At 34.0% G+C, this 22,628-nt stretch overlaps 1 protein-coding gene across 1 annotated transcript in view; it reads left to right on the plus strand.

Moving 5' to 3' along the window:
* Positions 1–14,909, plus strand: part of LOC131960779 (calcium-activated potassium channel subunit beta-4-like) — a 26,250-nt gene extending 11,341 nt beyond the window's left edge. The window contains exons 3-4 of the mRNA XM_059326052.1: positions 11,874–12,001; positions 14,280–14,909. Of these exons, the coding sequence (XP_059182035.1) occupies positions 11,874–12,001; positions 14,280–14,637 (486 nt within the window). The 3' untranslated portion in view covers positions 14,638–14,909. The remainder of the gene's footprint in view (positions 1–11,873; positions 12,002–14,279) is intronic.
* The last annotated feature ends 7,719 nt before the right edge of the window (positions 14,910–22,628 follow it).

Consider the following 22,628-nt stretch of genomic DNA (forward strand, 5'->3'; position numbering starts at 1 on the left):
TAGACACACACACACACACACACACACACACACACACACACACACACACACACACACACACACACACACACACCTCGTGGACCATCTCTCGTTATTGGGGTCAGGAGTTCATTTCATCTCTACACGAACAAAAAATGAACCGCGGAGACAAAAATAAATGGACCAGCAGACAGTTTTTACTGTGTGTGTGTGTATGTGTGTTTGTGTGTGTGTGTGTGTGTGTTAAACAGGGACAGATAAGCCGTTTGTGTTTCTCATCAGATAACGACTCAAATCTGCTGCTTTAATTAAAACGTGACAAACAGATCAAACTTCTGTCTGTGTGTGTGTGTGTGTGTGTGTGTGTGTGTGATTGGATTCAGAAGGTGTGAAAACAAACGGTCAGTGTTTGTCTCCAAACTCCAAACATGAATCTCTGCAAAGTTATGATTAAAAACTGTGAAAAGAACATTACAAGTTCTGTCAAATACACGCTCTTATTTTGGTAGTTTTGCACATAATTCCTGTCACTAACAGCCAAGTTAATATCTGAGATCTGTGAGATCAAACAGTTCATTCAAATAATCTAAACTATTTTATTAAAATGTGATTTTGTGCAGTTAAATGTCTCGCAATCAAAAAAATGACAAAAGCTCGAGTTTGGTGAAGTTGTGTGGGATCATGATGGTTATGATGTCATCACAGTCAGTTTCTGTTTTCAAATCAGTGTTTTTCCAAAAGGGTTTGGCACACTGGTGGACGGGCTGCTTATAATCAATTATTGTTTTATAGGATGAATTATTATTATTATTATTATTATTATTATTATTATTATTATTATTGATAATTACTGTGTAATATGTGAGTGAAAGTGTGATTTGGATGAAATCAAATAGTGACGACTTAAGCTTCGTTTTGGTCACTTTTTATAACAAAAAACGTTCATCACACATGACTCATTCAAAGATTATCAGAAATTTAATAATCTGACAATAATTTCTGGGTTTATAGTTCCTTGTTGTGAAAAACGTTGGATTTTTTGGCGTTTTTTCAAAGAAAACATGTCATTAAAACCTCGGTTGTTGGCTTTTAGAGGGTTAAAAACAGAATATATACAATTTAAAACACATCACAAGATTTCTTGTAGACTATATATTACACTTATTGGCATATTTATGTATATGTATATATTAGAATATTAGAATGCACAATAATATTACTATTTGTTTATATCATATTTCATCTTGTTTATTAAATAAATAAGTTGTTTTGTATTCTCTGTGTGAGCCTGTTTGCAGAGAAACGTCTCTGAGCTCATAATGTCCCCTGGCTCTCTGTCAAATGTAGACGTAACACACAGACACACACACACACACACACACACACACACACACACACACACACCGTACTAATGTAGTGGAGCTCGGCTTGGCAAACTCCATTAAAATAGAAATGGATTGAATAGAGTGTGTGTGCCCAGATGTATTTTACATCACCACACACACACACACACACACACAGACACACAGCAGGACGACTCTCACTATATTTTCCCAGAGTGCTTTTCTCTGGCCGCAACTAATGTCAACGTCCTGAGGTGTGTGTGTGTGTGTGTGTGTGTGTGTGTGTGTGTGTGTGTGTGTGTGAGTCCATCACATAAAATATTTGTAAGTGCTGAAGTCTGAACAACAAAGTAAAGCTGGTTTTGGCTTTAGAAGTCACACACACACACACACACACACACTGTGCAGATGTTTATGTTGAGGATTACTCTTCATGTTTTTGGAGATTAAATCTTTGTTAGTTTTGCTGCAGAGACTCACTGTAGCTGTCATTTTATGCGTTATATGTTGTTTTATGAAATGTTTAAATTCTCTCCAGAGTCCCACATTCAGACATCAAGACCATTTTAGTAGATTTGTGTATTTTGTATGGCAGTGGACTATTTTTTGCATAGATTTGGGACTCATTTTTGCCATTTTTTCTATATCGGGAATGGATAAAACTTGTGAAAACTCCCTCCAGTCTAGTCCCAAATTCAGACTCCAAGACCTTTAGAGAAAAATTATTGTTTAGCAACAAAAAACGAGCCGTTTCACCGATTTCTTACCCGATTTATGCAGCTCACAGACTGTTAAGGGACAGCAGTAAGCAAAAATATTCACATACAAGAGGACAAAATAACTAATTTTACAGCATAAAGTTGGCATGTCTGTAAAGAGGAGACTCCTGGGTACCCAGATAACCCATTTTTATTAAAATATCTTGAGGTCAGAGGTCAAGTGACCTTTTTGAAAATGGTCATTTGGGCTCATTGAATCTACAAGAGTCTCAGCTTTCCAGTCAGACCCGATTCATGCAGCTCACAGACTGTTTAGGGACCCCAGGATGCACAAAGATTCACACACAAGAGGACACAATAACACAGTTACTGCAGGAGAAACACTGACTGTTATCTGCATAAATTGGGCATGTTATGAGTATAAAGTGGGTATTTTATTAGTATAAAGTGGGTATGTTATTAGTATAAAGTGGGTATGTTATCAGTATAAAGTGGGCGTGTTATTGGCATAAAGTGGGCATGTTATTAGTATAAAGTGGGTATGTTATCAGTATAAAGTGGGCATGTTATTAGTATATAGTGGGTATGTTATCAGCATAAAGTGGGCGTGTTATTGGCATAAAGTGGGCATGTTATTAGTATAAAGTGGGTATGTTATCAGTATAAAGTGGTTATGTTATTAGTATAAAGTGGGCATGTTATCAGTGTAAAGTGGACATGTTATCTGCATAAAGTGGGTATGTTATCAGTATAAAGCGGGCATGTTATCAGCATAAAGTGGGCATGTTATCTGCATAAAGTGGACATGTTATCAGTATAAAGTGGGCATGTTATTTGCATAAAGTGGGCATGTTATCTGCATAAAGTGGACATTTTATCTGCATAAAGTGGACATGTTACCAGCATAAAGTGGGCATGTTATCGGCATAAATTGGACATGTTATCAGCATAAAGTGGGCATGTTAGACTGTTTAGGGACCCCAGAATGCACAAATATTCCAATACTATAAGTTAAATCAGAAAGAGATGCGATCATGGAGCAACTGATCAACAACTGTATCAATCTCTGCAGATTCATTGGGAGTTTTCTGATACAAACAGCAGCAGAAATGACACTTCTGTAAATCAGATTCACTGGAGTTTGTTCCTGTCATTTAAAGAGTAATTCTGCAGTAAATCCCAAGTTTGAATAGATTAAAACGTTGAAGAGAGGAAGGAGTCAGAGAACAGCAGAGGAAGGAGGAGGAGATGGAGGCAGGTGGGCGGCTCCACTCAGCCAATTACTCGCCGAGTAATTTCCTCGTTTATGACTTAATTATGTTATAAATGTAAATGACAGGCGCGGCGGGGGAGCCAGAGGGCAGCGGCGCCCGGCTGACTGACACCTCGCACCTTTAGCTCCCCGACGTTAGTTTAATATTAACAGTGACCTCTGACCCCTCGCTCATCGTTCAGCAGGAACGTCCTCGCTGCAGCAGAAACACAACAAATCAGACGAAAAGGTCAGCAGGAAGAGTTATTAATTTATGAAAGCATGTGTTTCTGCAGAGGGGGAAAAATAATGTAATCAGTGAGGAATGACGACAGTAATGATGGTGTGTGTGTTCCTGTGTGTGTGTGTGTGTGTGTGTGTGTTAAACTAATTACCTGTAATGAGGCAGAGCTTGTGGAGCTCCAGGACGTCGGGGCCCTCGGTGGGTCCCCGCCCAGCCAGGAGCCTCCGTGTCCGCTCGGCTCTCACTTTATTTTTAAACCAGCAGTCACTCAAATGTGTTTAACCCATAGGAACCTATGGTGACACCCATGTAACTAACACTTTAAATGTTCTATAATCTCCCATATTCAGCTTCATGTTTCACCTTAACTCATTAAATCCCTCAGCAAGACTGTTTGACTGTGACAAGAAGTGACTTCAACAAAATGTGTGTGTGACTGGAAACAGTCACACACGTTAAAAAAAAGAGCTAATTTCAAAAAGCTTATTTTTTGTCACTCGGCTAAGTTTAAACCCATTTAACAATTCTAATTCTAATCTAAGTACAGTTGACCAAATATGAACAAAAAATAATCCTATCCTGTCACAATTTTGATAAATGTTGTGGAGGTGCAAAGAAAAAGGCAAATTTGTGTTTCTGTAAGCAGAAAAGGTGTCTAGTTTATTTATTTTAAAACAAGAAATATCATAAACATAACTTCCATAATGTACTTCCCAATGTAACATATATGTCATATCACAGATCTTTGACATTTAGGGGTAGAATTAAAAAAAAAAAACATTAGGAATGTGTTCTATGTGGTTCACTCGGTCTGTGGTATATCCCCCATAATTTTCCTTTAAGAATAAATAGGTCTGGGTTCTTATGGGTTAAACAGTGTGGAAGTACAAACACACACACACACACACGCACACACACACACACACACACACACGGTGCAGATGTTTCTATTGAGGATTACTCTTCATGTTTTTGGAGCTGTTGCATGTTTTCGTCTCAAGACCCATTTTTATTCCTTGGCTTTTTAACACTGCGTGAGTTTTGTGGTCCTCTGTGTCTTTTATTTATTTTATTTATTTTACTACTTTTAACTACGTCTTTTATTTTATTTTACTATGTTTATCTGTTTGATTGTATTGTTTTATTCATGGCATCATTTTAGATTTATACACTTATTATTTATTGCTGATTGGTGTATGGAATTGTTTGTTTTATTGTTGATTTTATGTACAGCACTTTGGAGACGTTTGTGTTGTTTAAATGTGCGAAACAAATAAAGGGGGATTGGGATTGGAACATGGTCTCACCAAGGTTATAATAGTTTTGGATTTTTCATCAGTTTTAGTTAGTTTTTAGAGTGAGTTTTCTAGTTTTAGTTTAGTTTTAATTTTTTGAAAAAGCTTAGTTTTAGTTTAGTTTTTATTAGTTTTAGTGTTAGTTTTAGTTTTTTTGTAATGGGCTATGTGTTGGGTGCCAGATTCAAAGAGGTCATAATAAATGTTTCCTTTATTTCCTTTGGTTTATCATCTCAGCCCCAATAAGGTTATTAACTCTTACAGTTCTGGGTGTTTTGTATTTTGGTTCTAGTGTAAACATCCCAGTCTCAGTAAACATATTTCATATTCACCATGTGTTGCATGTTCCAATAGAAACACTGAATTATGGATGAAAATAGTTGACAAAAACGAAAACTAAGGACGTTTTCACTATAATTTTAGTTAGTTTTAGTTAGTTTTGTAACCACACAATACAGTTTCAGTTAGTTATCGTTTTTTTTTTTTTAAACTCTAGTTTTTATTTTTATTTCAGTTAACGAAAAAAAAATTTCAATTCTAGTTTTTGTTATTTCGTTAGTTTTTGTTAACTATAATAACCTGGTCTCACAGGAATCCGTGGAATAGCCACGGAATCACTCAAATTTCCGTGAAACTGACACGGATTTGGCTACAATGCAAGTTAATGACAGTCATATCCCGTGGCTATTCCAACATACAAAGTGATTATGTACATTCACTGAGTGAATATTTAGAAAATAAAACATATATTTCTCGCTAGAAATGTGATCAAAATCCATTTTTATGCAGAAACTAAGTCAAAATATTGATTTTTCACTAAAAATTAGAGAACTGTCCGCCATGTTTTTTGTTCTTGGACCTTGAAAGTCACGTGACTTGGAACAAACCAATAGGAACAAATATCCGTGGAATAACCACGGGATATGACTGTCATTAACTTGCATTGTAGCGAAATCCGTGTCAGTTTCACGGAAATCTGAGTGATTCCGTGGCTATTCCACGGATTTTGAGTTGGATAAAAAGTCACTTTATGATTTTCTAAACAGCAGTTGCAGCTCCTCCAGGACAAACTGCCAGACTGCATTAAAGAAACATTGAAACATTTTAACTTGAAACTGTTTTATTCAGTGTTTCTGCAGGTTTTAATTGTCTGATTGTTTTGGAGACGACACACACACACACACACACACACACACACACACCTGCTGATTCATCACTGTCCTGTTCACACAGACAGACAGACAGACAGACAGACAGACAGACAGGAGGACAGACAGACAGACAGACAGACAGACAGACAGACAGGAGGACAGACAGACAGAGAGAGAGAGAGACAGACAGACAGACAGACAGACAGACAGACAGAGAGACAGACAGACAGACAGACAGACAGACAGACAGACAGACAGACAGGAGGACAGACAGACAGACAGACAGACAGACAGACAGACAGGAGGACAGACAGACAGAGAGAGAGAGAGACAGACAGACAGACGGACAGACAGGCAGACAGACAGACAGACAGACAGGAGGACAGGCAGGAGGACAGACAGAGAGAGAGAGAGACGGACAGACAGACAGAGAGACAGACAGACAGACAGGCAGACAGACAGGTGGACGTGTCCTGGTGTTAATCTGTTTATCTGTGTGGAGTCAGACAGGAAGGCAGCAGGTCACTGTAGACACACACACACACACACACACACACACACACACACATCCTGATTATCTATTTGAATTGATAATCAGTGTGTGTGTGTGTGTGTGTGTGTGTGTGTGTGCCACCTCTCTCTGATAATGTCAGCAGACAGTCTGGATGTTTAATATCTTCATGTTTTACATCTAACTGATGATTTAATCTGACGGAGAAATTATCATGAAGATGACGAGAGTCAATGAGCTCAATGTTGATGATGTCAGTGAGTGAAACTGGAGCTCAGTGAATAAAATCTACAAAATATCAAAAGTTTCTGAACCAGATCACAGCATGGATTTTCCTCTGCTGCTCTAAACATCTTGGAGTCTGAATGTGAGATTCTGGAGGAAGTTTTAGACTTTTTTTTTATTGATTCTTGTCTAAAAAAGTAGCAGAATGTGTTGAAGAAATGGTATAAACCTAAAAAAAACTTGTTGGACATAAATCATAAATCTTGCAGAAATCTCCAAAGTGTCGAAACTTTTTAAAAGTCAGATCACAGAATGGATTTTTCTCTCTGCTGCTCCTCAACGTCTGGCTGTCTTAACCTCGTATTTGGAGGATTTTTGACCATTTTTATCCATTCTTGACTTTAAAAAAAGTAGCAAAATGCGTCAAACAAATAGTATCAACTTAAAAAATGCAGCAACTCATAATTCTTGCAGAAATCTCCAAAATATCAAAAAAAAATCTCCAAGTCAGATCACAGCATGGATTTAATCTGCTGTTTCTCAACTTCTGCTGTTGGAATGTTTTATTTTTGTTGATTTTTGACCATTTTTATCCATTCTTGACTAAAAAAAATAGAAAATTTAGCTCCAAACGTGTCGAAAAATGGTATCAACCAAAACAACTGCTGAAACAATATCTCATTATTTTATACAGAAATCTACAAAATGTCAAAAGTTTCTGAAACCAAATCACAGCGTGGATTTTTCTCTGCTGTTCTAAAGGTCTTGATGTCTGAATGTGAGATTCTGGAGGAATTTTATTCATTTTTATCCATTCTTGAGTTTAAAAAATGGCTAAATTTATTACCAAATCTGTGCAGCAAACGATATCAACTCAAAAGTTGGGTCATAATGTTGCATCTGCAGCTCAGATTAATCTTCAGGTTGCAGCTTTCACATCAAAACTTCTATGTAACGTCTACTGTTGACCTGCTATCTCCCCCTAAATATCCACTGCCCACAACCACCAATTCTCTAAACACTGTAAAAATGTTTGTAGAAATTACAGTAAAAAACTGTTAAATTGCATCAGAAATAAAGCTTAAACTTTTAATTAGCGTAAATCAAGAAATGGTACCAAACTGTTGAAAAAATAATGTAGAAAACACAGTTTTACTGTAAAAATATAAAATTTTCATGTAAATTTAATGGAGGAATACCATATTGTCACAAGGACACAATTACCCTAAAAATAAAGGGACTTTTCAGTCTAAATTACAGTTTTCGATGATATTTACATTTAAATTTACAGTAGAAAACCAACTCACTGTAGTTTATTTTACGGTTTTGGCAACCACAGCTTTTTTTTTCTTTACAGTGTTAAAGAGTGAATGATAAGAGAATAAGTGGCTATATATATCGTTTTATAGTCCACAACAGAAAAACATCGTAAAAATAGATAGATATATATAAGAAGATATCATCATGTATTTATATGTGAAATCAGGGAAAATACCTCAACCAGATGTTTCTTTTATGTGTTTTTGCACATTAACTCTGTCAAACAACGTTTTATAAAGCTGGTGATCAGTGTGTTCATCTGCCGTCTCCACATGTCAACACACACTCACTCACACACACACACACATACACACACTCACACACACACACACTCACACTCCACATTGATCTCATTTGGGCCATTTATTACACACTAAAACACACGTACACATATAATTGTACCCCTCGGCCTGTTGGCATGGCAACCGCAATCATCCGGCAGGGCGACCCACTTGTGACATCACGGGGCGCGGTGCGTTTGATTGGCCGGGTGATTGAATGGAGCTGAGGGATGAATGGATGGAGAGAGAGAGAGAGAGAGAGAAAGAGAGAAAGAGAGAGAGAGAGAGAGGGAGAGAGAGAGAGAGAGACTGATGGTCTCTCTACCTTTACTGATCTGCACAAGATGCAATCAAACAGAAAAACAATCCTCTGATCTGATCATAAAAACATCAGCATCACTTTTACAGCTGAGAGACAATAAAACATGTCAGGAGAGAGATGTAGTAGCTGTCACTGCAGAGAGTGACATCATCACAGAATCCACAAGAGTCTCAGCTTTACACTCAGACCCGATTTATGCAGCTCACAGACTGTTTAGGGACCCCAGGATGCACAAAGACAAACATCCAATAGGACACAATAACACATTTTACTGCAGGAGAAACACTGACTGTTATGAGCATAAAGTGGGCATGCTGATAACATGCCCACTTTATACTCATAACATGCCCACTTTGTACTAATAACATGCCAACTTTATGCTGACAACATGCTCACTTTATACTCATAACATGCCCACTTTATACTAATAACATGCCCACTTTATGCTGATAACATGCCCACTTTATACTGATAACATGTCCACTTTATGCTGATAACATGCCAACTTTATGCTGATAACATGCCCACTTTATACTGATAACATGTCCACTTTATGCTGATAACATGCCCATTTTATACTAATAACATACCCACTTTATACTGATAACATGCCCATTTTATACTGATAACATGTCCACTTTATGCTGATAACATGCCCACTTTATACTGATAACATGTCCACTTTATACTGATAACATGTCCACTTTATGCTGATAACATGCCCACTTTATACTGATAACATGTCCACTTTATACTAATAACATGCCAACTTTATGCTGATAACATGCCCACTTTATACTGATAACATGCACACTTTATACTAATAACATGCCAACTTTATGCTGATAACATGCCCACTTTATACTAATAACATGTCAACTTTATACTGATAACATGCCCACTTTATACTGATAACATCTCCACTTTATACTGATAACATGCCCACTTTATGCTGATAACATGCCCACTTTATACTGATAACATGCCCACTTTATACTAATAACATGCCAACTTTATGCTGATAACATGCCCACTTTATACTGATAACATGCCCACTTTATACTAATAACATGCCAACTTTATGCTGATAACATGCCCACTTTATACTGATAACATGCACACTTTATACTAATAACATGCCAACTTTATGCTAATAACATGCCAACTTTATACTGATAACATGCCCACTTTATACTGATAACATGTCCACTTTATACTGATAACATGCCCACTTTATGCTGATAACATGCCCACTTTATACACAGTGGGCATGTTATTAGTTTAGGCATCCCAGGATGCAGTCACTCACATACAAGAGGACAAAATAACACATTTACTGCATGGTTTCTTGTCCAAAACTGCATCGTATCAGCATAAAGTGGGCATGTCTGTAAAGAGGAGCCTAAATATTCACTAAATGTGGATTCATTCACGACTGAAAATAGTCCCCAACAAATACACTATTTCCTTCTGTTGGTTTGAGTAAAACTTCATTATTTTTAGAAACTTAGTGAACCTTTGTTTTTAAACTAAAACTACATATTTGTGTTTAAAGATCGACGTCTTCAGTGGAGACAGGAAGTCAGAAACTTTTATAGATTTCCTGTCAGTTGTTGTTGCTGCTCTGGGAGTTTTATTGTCTCATCTTTCACTCTCTGATGTAATTTTTCCTTCATCGTGTTGAGCTGAAATGTAGTTTTAGGTTGAACGCCCCCCCCTCTGTAGCAATCACACCGTCACCATAGCAACCAGCCAGGCCAGGCACCAATCAGCCTCCTGCCACGAGGTGTGTGTGTGTGTGTGTGTGTGTGTGTGTGTGTGTGTGTGTGTGTGTGTGTGTGTGTGTGTGTGTGTGTGTGTGTGTGTGTGTGTGTGTGTGTGTGTGTGTGTGTGTGTGTGTGTGTGAGACAGAGAGTTTATATGTTTGGGAGCTGAAACTAAAGTCTAAACAGTAGAAGAAGAAGGGCGCTGTGCGGACCCCCTCTGAGCCAATCAGGATCAGAGTTGTCCCCGTGTTGTGACCTCATCACGGCGCCGCCCGCTGAGTAATCACTTCATCATCCTGGAGAACAACAGAGAGACGCATCGATCAGATCAGAGGGATTAAACTATAATATGTCGTGTTCAGAGATTTAACTCTTCAGCTGCTGTTGGTTCAGGGAGAAAAATAATAATAATAATCCCATTTTATTTGATCGTTTAATAGTATTTAATAGTAATATAATACTTATTGACTTTGGAGACAGGATAATAATAATATTAATAATATTGCATTTTATTTATAGGCGCCTTTCAGGACTCCCAAGGTCGCCTTACAATAAACTATTTTTAAAAGATGCATCCATTAAACTTAAAGAAATAATAATAATACTGATAACATGCCTGCTTTAATAATAATACTGAAATTTTCTTCAACTTGAAGATTAGCAATTTAAAAGAGTATTAAAAAAATAAATAATAATAATAATAATTTATAGATATACATTTAAATATGTCATGCGAAAAATAAATACTAAAAATAAATTTTTATTTAACAAATATTATCAATTATGTTGTCACATTAGTGCACCCACTGAAAACTACTAAACATGAATAATCGTTATTAATAAAATAAATAAATTAAAACAAAATAAGGCTTTGGAAACATGATGCATTTATTGAAAAACAAATGAATGTAAAAATAAATAAATAAATAAACCCCAACCCCATAATAAATAAAAAAATATATTAAAAAAAAACCCTTAATAACATCAAATGTAACCCTAGCACTAAAACCAAACAAATATTAAATCTTTAAAAAATAAATCCAAATAAATATGATCAAATACGTAGTTACTACTAAACATATAGTCAGTATTTAAAAATAATAAATAAAAATAAATACGATAAAATTACATATGTTGTAGTGCACTGCCACAACCTGAACTACAAATGAAAACTACAAATTATTAATTATATTCAAATATTATTAATAGATTTCGTAGAATATATTGAACATATTTCAATCGAAGCAAAACAAGATTATCATTATAAAACAGAATGTGGAATAATAATAATTTTATCTTGATACGAATATGAATATGAAAACTTTATTATCCACTGAGTGGAAATTCCTCTTTGGTTTCACTTCACTTTGGTTTTTAATAGTTGGAAGCCAGTAATAATAATTCTCCCAGCTGATTTACTGATTGCTGTGTTAAAGTGTCCCTGTGTCTCTCTGTGTCCCCTCAGTGCTCGTACGTCCCCCCCTGTGAGCGAGACAACCAGAAGAACCGGGACAGCGTCCTGTGGTGGGAGGATTACTTCACCAAGGAGGTCAGCAGCCAGGCCTTCACCTGCTTCTTCAACCAGCAGCGCAGGTGAGACCTCACCTATCAGGAGACGTTCACACTCTGACCTCTGTCTGACAGACAACTCAGTGACCTCTGACCCCAAACACGCTTCACTTTAAAACTCAATTTTCACCAGCAGCAGCTGCAGGAGATTACAGACGTCAGAGAGATTTATGACACAAAGAAACACAATCACCCAGTTAGAAACCAGGACAGAGGAGGGAGAGGTCTGGGAATTATTGTTACAGAAAATAAAATAGTTTTTAGTTGTTTTCTTTACCTAATTACCCCAAAAATTACTCAAAATCACCAAAATAAAAGACACAAAATTACCCAACAATTACCAAAAAAAAACAAAAATGACTAAAAAAATGACTAAAAAAGAAAAAAGTGACAAAAGAAAAAATACACATAATTACAAAAAAGACACAAAATTACCAAAAGAATTACACAAAATTACCTAAAAAAGGAAAAAATGACAAAAACACACAATTACAAAAAAGACACAAACTTACCCCCAAAAGATACTCAATCACCAAAATAAAAGACACAAAATTACCAATATAAAAGACAAGTTTTTTTAGAGGTGACACACTTTGAGTACAATGATATTTTCATTTTATTTTTATTATGTGCAGTATCTTATTTTATGTAAATCTCTACAAATTAGTAATTCAATTGTTTTCATTTGTTATAGCACATAACAGAATAACTAACTATTTCTGGTTCTGAAATTGATTAAAAAACTAAATTAAAATGATTTATGAAATAAATGAACACATTTAAATAATTCAGATTTCTTATTTCTTTTTTAAGTCGATCAATAAAGGTATTATTATATATAAGTATGAATATTATTTGTTTCTGAATAAATAGAAAATACATTGTAAAAATAAATAAATAAAAATTATTTGAAATGATAACAAAAAAGTAAAACTACTTGTTAGTAAAAAAAACAGTAAAAGTATTGTTAATTAAAAAAAAGTAAAAGTATTGTTAGTAAAAAAAAAATAGTAAAAAAAATAAAAAGCAAAAGTACTTGTTGATAATAAAAAATAATTTTAAATAATTTTAAAAAATGTAAAATAACTTGTTAATACTAAAAATATTGAAGAATAATAAAAAAAATAGAAGTTTATTTGGTCGTTACAACATATTCACATTTATTTTGATCAAATGTATTTTTATTTATTTATTTATTTTCATATTTAATACATGTTTAGTTGTTTTCTGCAGGGTTTTAGAAGAGCACAACATGATGTATTTATATCGGTCTAATTTATATTTTATTTATGTATTTATTTATTGATATATGTTTGTTCTTTGCAGGATCTCAGTGTTTGTGTTGAGCAGCAGCTGGTTTATTACCTGTGAATCATTTTTAATGAAGTTTCTCAGAATAGAAACTCTGCAGCAGCTTCACGTCTCGCTCGTCAGTTTCAATCATTTCAAGTTTGTTTCTGTGAAAAAGTCTTTCTCTTTTATTTTTCTGTCAGTTTGATTTCTGTGGTGGAAAAAGTAAAAGTAAAGATAGAAACATCAAAGCTGAGAGGACGAGTTAGAGTCCTGAAATCAAAGAGTTCAGAATTATTATCATCAAATTATAGATCAAGTATCCAAAGTAAAAGCAGCTTTCTCACTCTGTAGATTCTCATTTAAGAGTAATATAACAAATCCAAAAAAGAGACAAGAGTTTAAATATGACCAAAAAATTACAAAATTTACAAAAAATTACAAAAATGACAAAAAACAGACAAAAGATGATTTTAAAAAAGACACAAAATTACAAAAAAGACGAAAAAACACACAAAATAAAAATGAAAAAGACACAAAATTACTAAAAAAATCCACAAAATTACCCCAAAAAAAGACTCAAAATTACCAAAATAAAAGACACAAAATCACCCAAAAAATTTACACAAAATTACCAAAAAAAGATACAAAAGTACAAAAGATACACAAACTTACCCATAAAAAGCACAAAATGACAAAAACACACAAAATGACAAAAAAGACACCAAATTACCAAAATAAAAGTCACGAAATGATCCCAAAAATGACAAAAAATTACACAAAAAATTACACAAAATTACAAAAAAATCCACAAAATGACAAAAAAAGAAAGAAAATGACAAAAAAAAAAGCTCCATACAGTGCTTCTCTTTCTCCGACAGTCTTTTAATGTGAAATACAAGCAGGAAGTGCTGCAGCAAAAAGATTTCAAAGTAAAAGCGTCTGATAATAATGAGTATAAACTGTTAAACTGTAGATCGTGTTGTCACTGTGTTTGTGTCCCGTGTTTCAGACCCGACGACGTGCTGTGGCGGCGTTCCCACGACACGTCGGTGCTGCTGCACTGCGTCCTGTGGCCGATGGTTTCTCTGCTGCTGGGGACGCTCATCGTGCTGCTGACCGTCTGCGCGCGCTCGCTGGCCGTGCGTGCCGAGGCGCTGCAGAAGAGGAAGTGCTCCTACGAGGTGTGTCAGGACCTGTCGGGCTCCGCCCCCTCCGCCGCCGCCGCCGCCGGGCCCTCGGATCGCCGCGGCAACAAGGCGGAGCACGACCCCTGCCTCGCCACGAACTCTGAGGCGGAGCTGTCGTCGCCGACACGGACCCTGCCGCTGTTCGCCGTGCCGGTGCGGCGCCGAGACCGAGAACACTAGAAACGGTCCGAGACGTCGGGATTATCTGGAGAGTTGAACCAGCAGATATTAGATCTGAGATCTGAGGAGAAACCGACGCGCTGCTGCAGGTTTCAACACTTTTCTGTCTGGTTTTTACTGGATCTGTCGGCTGGATTCTGATCTCGAGTCGTTGCCGTGACGACGACATCGCTGCCAAGATGAATTACGTGTCAGGAAAAGTGCTTAAAACCACAAAAACTGGACTGAAGTCTTCTGTAGCTCTTCTTCTATTACAGTATTTCTCCCTCTGAGTCCCAGTAGCCAGAAATGTAAAGTAACAGAGTCTCTGATCCACCGATTCTTCCAGAAAAAAATCATTTATTTAGTTTATATTATATTTAATTTACACCAGGGACCATGTACAGAATAATTCCAACAGAACAGCATGACATAGACCGTTTCTAGGCATTTTTTTGCAGGTTTTTAGGATTTATTTATTCATTTATTAGTCCAGCTGACAGATAAATGATGTGTTAAACTTTAAACTTGCACATAAAAAGTGTTAAAAATCCTCCCAAATGATTCCAAATCCCTCCAGAAATAAACATCAACCTCAAGGCTGCAGGTAAATGCATTTATTTTATTTTTTATTTATTTAATTATTATTATTTTTATATATATTTCAATTGTATTTACTTTCCTATTTAATATGAACTTTTATTTATTTTATTGTATTTATTCATGTTTATTTTAAATGTTTTTTTGATTGATTTATTAAGTGTAAATGTATTTATTTATTTTAATTTTTATTTATTTTTTTCCGGTTCTGCATGTAAACAACAAGGAAAACAGTGAAAAGTGAAAAGGAGAAAAATATAAAAGTATTCAGAAAAATGTGATATTAAATTTTAGTTGATTTTTATTGGAGGTAAATTTTAATAATTGATCTTGATTATTTATTTATGTGTTGTGAGTCATCAGAGGGTCGTTAGTGACGATGATGTCACGGCGCTTTGAACCGGCAGGATGTTTACAGACGAGACTCGAGAGACTCGAGAGGCAGGAAATAATCAGAGCTAAAATAAATATCAGGTCATTTAAATGTTCTGGTAAAGAGGAAAAATATCACAAAATTCTGCCAAATATATTATTGATTTTTATTTATTCCTTAAATAGAGGATGGAAGCTGCCAAAATAAAAAAAATACATAAATAAGTGACTTGATTTAATGAATATGCCCTTAAATGAACCAAAAATAGTATTAAAAATAAATGTAGCCAGTAAATGAATTAATATAAATGTGAGACAAATTGATATTTTTGCTTTAATTTTACTTCTTTATATATATTTACTTATTTTTCCAATTTATTTAATTTCCTATTTAATATTAAGTAAATGTTTAAATATTTAATATTATTTACTTTCATTTTTTTTTCTTGTATTTATTTATTTATTTTGCGTTTATTTTAAATTTGTTTTTATAATGTGTTTATTTTGGAATCAGAAATACTTTATTGGTGAAATTAATTAACTAAATAAATAGAAAATAGGAATATTAGTTAAAATGTATAGTATAATTGTTTATAAATGCCAGAGTATTACACATATATTTCTGTATTTTATTATAAATTTATTTATTTATTTATTTATTATTTTAGATGTATTTTTTGGTATTAACGTAAAGACATAAATAGAGATATGAAATATATAAAAATATTTAAAAAAGCATTTCCCTTTGCATTTTCTCCATGTTTTACATTAATTAATGTATTTATTTATTTTAAATATATTTATTTATTTTTGCATTATTTTTTAATTCATTTAAAATGCCATTAATTATTCTTTTACAGAAATAAGTATGTACGAGTAAGTGACGTATAATAACAAATATAACAAAAACATATATGTATAAAAATATAAAAGAAATCTATAAAAGCTATATTACAATATATTGCAACACTGCTAAAAAATAATAATAATGCCAAAAATGAAGTTAAGAAAATAAATAAATAAGAAATAGGAATATTAATCAAAATGTGATATTATTGAATAAACCAAAGTTTTGCAGATTTATTCTGAATTATTTCCCTTTGCATTTTTCTTAATAATTAATAATTTATGAAGATTTATTTAATTAATTTTGGCAGCTTCTGTCCTCCACATGCTGCAGACACAAAGAACATTTATTTATTTATTATTTTATTTCCATGCTGCTTCATTTAAAGACAGATTACAGATTATTAATTTAGATTTTTGCATTAAAAAAACTGTCTCTGGTTCTCTGAAGAGTTTTATCTCCGTCTGAAGCTGCTTCTAACTATTTTTCTGTGTTTTTAGAGAAGCAATAAGGCAAAAAATATTAGTTTTTATTTGATTTTATCAGCTGAAAGTATTAAACTCTCTGTTCTCTGTAGCAGCTTCACTGTTTCACTCTTTAATGCACTAAAACTTTCTGTACAGATTATTGTGCTGCCTTCCTCTGACTGCTTGTATTATTATATTATTATTATTATTATTATTATTATGAGAGTGTTGAGGCTCCTCAGCAGCAGTTATCTATAGATCAGATCATGATTCATCATCATCAGTTTTTCATCTTCAACTCTCCAAATTTCTTCCTCCGGTCTAAAACGAGCCTCAGGTTGCTTAGCAACAGCTGCAGGCCGACTTACTGCGCTGCTCCGTCCTCGTCGGTGTCGTGTTGTTGTTGTTGTTGTTGTTGTCGTCCTTGTTGTTGTTGTTGTCGTCGTTGTTGTTGTAAATACATCTTTTCCTCTCAGGTTCAGATGTTTCTCAGCAGGTTTTGTGGTTTTTGTTTCGTCTTTAAAGAAAGTTTCACTGAAACAAACTGAATGTAAAACTTTCTGTTTATTATTTCTCATGAAGGTAAAATGTTTCATTGTTCTGTTTCAGTTTGATTTTATGCAGAAAATGTTCATAATTAGAATTTTTTTATTTGAGTTTTGACCAATTAAAGTGGAGAGTTGGTTGGCACAATTTCCACATTTTTTCTAACCAGGAGCTTTAATAATTATTTAATTTAATTTAATTTAGAATGTATTTAATTTAATTTAACATATATATTTTTTTTATTTATTAATTTGTTTATTTATCCATTCATTTATTTATTTAAATTATAATAAAAAAATTTACATTTGTTTGTTGTAGTTTAAAATGCCAAATTTTGCCGCAAAAATTATAACATTTATTATAAACAAGAACCAGAAAACATGATAGAATATCTGCCCATGTTTTTCTTTTAATCCAAAAAAATGTAAATGTTTTTATATATATATATATATATATATATATATAATTTAATATTAAGTTTCACTTTTATTTATGTTTAATGTATTCATTTATGTTTATTTTAAATATTATTTTAATTGATTTATCTCAGAATCAAAAATTCTATTATATTCTAATAAGACAATATTATTAGTTAAAATATTAAACAAAAAAAAACAGTATGGATACCGTATTATTACCAGGCCATACCAGAGTATTGCACATTTATTTATGTATTTTCTTCATGATTTTATTTATTGTAAATGTATTTATATATAGAAGGTTTTAGCATCATCTTCCAAAATATTTTTTAATCTCTAAAAATTAAAAATACACAAAATATACATTACCTGTGCCAACCAGCTCTTTATTTTTTACGATATTAAATCAATAGTTTGAGAAAGTTTCTCATTATTTTCCTTTTTTTTGATGGAAAAAAGCAACTTTTTTAATCAGAAGAAAGTAAAACAAAAAGAAAGCTGAATATGAAGTTATTAACTTTGTTCCTGCTGATATTTCAGGATTGTAAACAGTAAAAACATCTTGTGGTTCTTATTTATTTATTTTCTGTTGAATCCTCCAAAGAAACGTAGCTTCTCTGTAGCATTATTGTGAGTTATTAGAATATTTTTATGTATTTCTATCTGAAGCCATAACGCTGACCTGCTGTAGCAACTTTATTCACTTTCTGACATGTTTTTGGTTTTTAATGATCTTCTAGTTAATATTCTGATTCATGAGTTAATCAAACTGTAACTCTGATTTATGACCTGAAGGGAAATGTCTGTTATTTATGGTTTTTGATGATGATTCTTGTAGTTTCTGTATTAATCTGTGACCCGGTAGCCGCTTCAACATGTTCTAACCACGACATGAACTATAGTGCCTGATAGAGACTTTAAATAAAAACATTTTATCTTCAAAACGACTGCAGTTTTTATTTACTTCTTATCGCATTCATTCATTTATTTATATATTTATTGATTTTATTGTAATTGTGTCTCATCTACAAACACAAAAACTAGCTGTAGTTTAAGAAAAAAATGTTTTTTGTTGGGTTATTAATAGTTAGTTTTATTATATTTATTAGTATTAATGGTTGTTATAGAAATAACTTGAGCGGTGTGTGATATTTCCTTAAAATATTAAGATTTTGAGGTATTTTTACATTAACAATATATGTGAATATTTGGCCATCTTTTTTATATTTCACATGTGGCCATGTGGTTAAATTTAAATAATTCATTTCTAATTTAATGATAATTATTTTTTCATTTTTTAATAATTTAAAATTTAATTAATAACAGTAACTATAAAAACTTTTAACTGTAACAATTGTAAGTTATTTTACAGATAATTTATTTAAAAATACAGATAATAAACAGTAAATATCTATATTTTAAAATATATATATATGTAGAAAAACTTAAGTTTTTTTTTTTTTTTACTTCAATATGATGGTAAGTGAGTTTTTACAGTTTTTTGTTTCAACAATTTAAGTTTTGCTGTAAGGAAACCGAAATTTGCCCTAATTTTACATTCAGCAATATGATTTTAAATTTTTTTAATTTTTTTTTTACAGAGAATTCACTGTAATTTAAAATGAAAGACCATTAAGCAATTAAATTAAAAAAAAATATATTTCATATATATATTTAACATCCATTTATGATTAATATTTGTAATATATATATATATATATATATATATATATATATTTATTTATATATATATATATATATATATTTATATATATAAATTATACCGTAAAAAATCAAATTTATATATATATTTAACGTCCATTTTATGGTTAATATTTGTAATATACACTGTATTCTGCCTGCTGGTCGTCAGGCAGAATACAGCTTAAAGACTCTCCAGCCTCAATAAGCTGCTTCACAAATAACACAGAGACGTTTTATGAGGTGAGACAGTTTCTAACTAACGTTCAGTCTGGAAACAAGACAAACAAAGACAGAACGAATTAAAAAGGTCGACAGACAGACAGAGAGACGCTACGTGGACGTTATAACGATGTCGGTTTGTCCTTCCTGTCAGACGTCCTCCCTCTTTAATCCTTCATTCATAAATCACACAAACACACACACACACACACACACACACTCACACACACTCACACACTCACACACTCACACACTGTCTGAGTCAGACCACTCGTTCTTTATAATAAATGAATATTCAGCGACTCTCTCAGACACGTATCGACCTCGTTAATATCACAACACTTCTCCCAATGAAACAAACACTTCCACTGCTTTCACCTGCTTCACCCACTGATGGAAATCTATATTTACTCACTTAGTTTTGTACTTTATTATATCCAGTTTATGTAACTTTATAGTTCTAATCCACCACATGACAGGAGGAGGTATTCTACTTTTTACTGCCCTGAATTTATTCACTTTTATTTAGATTTTACATACAAAATGTATTTGACAGATGAAAATAACAGTTTTTTTCCTGTTTTTTTCAAGAGCTGTGTTGCAATATAACCAGTGTTTAAGTTAGAGTAAGTCTGCAACAAAAATAGAAAAAAAATAAAATAAAAAAAAGATATAAAAAATAATAATAAAACATGTTAGTTTTTTAGGCCTTTTAATTGTATCTATTACTGTATATGTAATTGTTTTAACACAGGTTATTTATTTATTTTCCATATTGCAATTCAAAAAGTAAAAGTACTGCATTTGAAATTACACTTAAGTAAAAATTATACAAGTTTTCACATCAACATGTAACAAATGTACATAGTATGTTTTTTTTACTTTGTTTATTGTATTTAAATTTAAACACAATTAACTGTTAAAAGGACATTTAAAATAAATTTAAAAAAATAAATGCATAATGTTTGCACAGTCAGTGAGTAATGACGTTTATTTTTAAAACGGTGAATGTGAGAGGTATTTTTTGTTAATGTGAGAGGGAAGAATGATTTACGGTCGATACGAGCCTCATATTTAATAATCTTTCTCATCATTTTGACCAAAATAATGTTGATAACTTGATAATTTTTGTCATAATCATTAAGAAAGTTAGTAATGAGTTCAGCTTCTTGCTTCTTATTCCTCCGTTTCTGCTGCGTCTGGCTCCAGCCGACAGTAACAGAGCAGCTGCTGTGGTGGATCAGGAAGCTGCCGACTCTGGGCCCTCTGAGGACATTTAACACCTCAACACTTCCTCTCAGCCTCTCCATCCTATAAATATTAACAGCACCAGCATCAGCACAACCAGACCTGATGAGAGCCGTACATCACCTGCTCCGTCAGCTCCACCATCAAACCACAGAAACACACCTCAAGTGACCTCAAACTGTCTTTTAGAGCTCAGTTTTTCAACTAAGGGGAAAGTCTCAGGCCACGCCCTCTAACGTCCTCAGAGGGGTTTAGAGACTCTGGAGGGGACGTTTGGTTTTCGCTAACTGTGCACAACGTCAGCAGCTGAAAGCAGCATGGCTAATTATGCACAGAGTCTCTGCTGATCATAAACATAGTGATGGTGAATTAACCTGCATCACTAACTGTACACAGAGTGTCTGGTGCTTGTTGTAAACAAACAGAGATCGCTAAGTGAACACCTCCTGCAGCAGCAGCACACACACACTGTACTGCTACAGAGCTAACTGTTAGCCTGTTAGCACATACACACTGCACTGCTACAGAGCTAACTGTTAGCCTGTTAGCACATACACACTGTACTGCTACAGAGCTAACTGTTAGCCTGTTAGCACATACACACTGAACTGCTACAGAGCTAACTGTTAGCCTGTTAGCACGTACACACTGTACTGCTACAGAGCTAACTGTTAGCCTGTTAGCACATACACACTGTACTGCTACAGAGCTAACTGTTAGCCTGTTAGCACATACACACTGTACTGCTACAGAGCTAACTGTTAGCCTGTTAGCACATACACACTGTACTGCTACAGAGCTAACTGTTAGCCTGTTAGCACATACACACTGTACTGCTACAGAGCTAACTGTTAGCCTGTTAGCACATACACACTGTACTGCTACTTAGCTAACTCTTAGCCTGTTAGCACATACACACTGTATTGCTACAGAGCTAACTGTTAGCCTGTTAGCACATACACACTGTACTGCTACTTAGCTAACTCTTAGCCTGTTAGCACATACACACTGTACTGCTACAGAGCTAACTGTTAGCCTGTTAGCACATACACACTGTACTGCTACAGAGCTAACTGTTGCTAACGGCGGCTCTTCTTAGCGGTTCGTTAAGAAGAGTAAGAAGGAGTCACTGGGGGTCTGAAAAGTCGCTAAATTTGCTAAGTAGTGAGCACTGCTTCGCCGGCTTTTAAAAATGGCGTGTGTTGTTGTCATGTAGAGTACTACGTCACATCCTGCTTAGCGTTCTATCCAATCAGCAACCAGGCTGTTTTCAGGTGAGAAAAATGACCCTGCTCTTCTACAGGGACGAAAAAAGTCCCACAAAAGCTGGATCCAGACTGCTCATATTCAAATTAGAAGAAGAAGAAGAAGATTACTTTTAATTACGGACTAAATGCCTCATTCTGGGTATTGTCCGGTAGTGGAAACAGCCCAGATGTTGGGTCCCAACCTGGGGATCAGAACCCCCGAAGGGTCTGAGGACACATCCGAGGGGCCGAACAGAGAGCAGAATAATCTTTATCTGTCCAGACGATTAAATGAAGTGTTGAGTCCAAAAACATTTATATGAGCCAGACACTTGAACAGTCC

The sequence above is a fragment of the Centropristis striata genome, chromosome 22, assembly GCF_030273125.1.
Source record: "Centropristis striata isolate RG_2023a ecotype Rhode Island chromosome 22, C.striata_1.0, whole genome shotgun sequence".
Lineage (NCBI taxonomy): Eukaryota > Metazoa > Chordata > Actinopteri > Perciformes > Serranidae > Centropristis > Centropristis striata.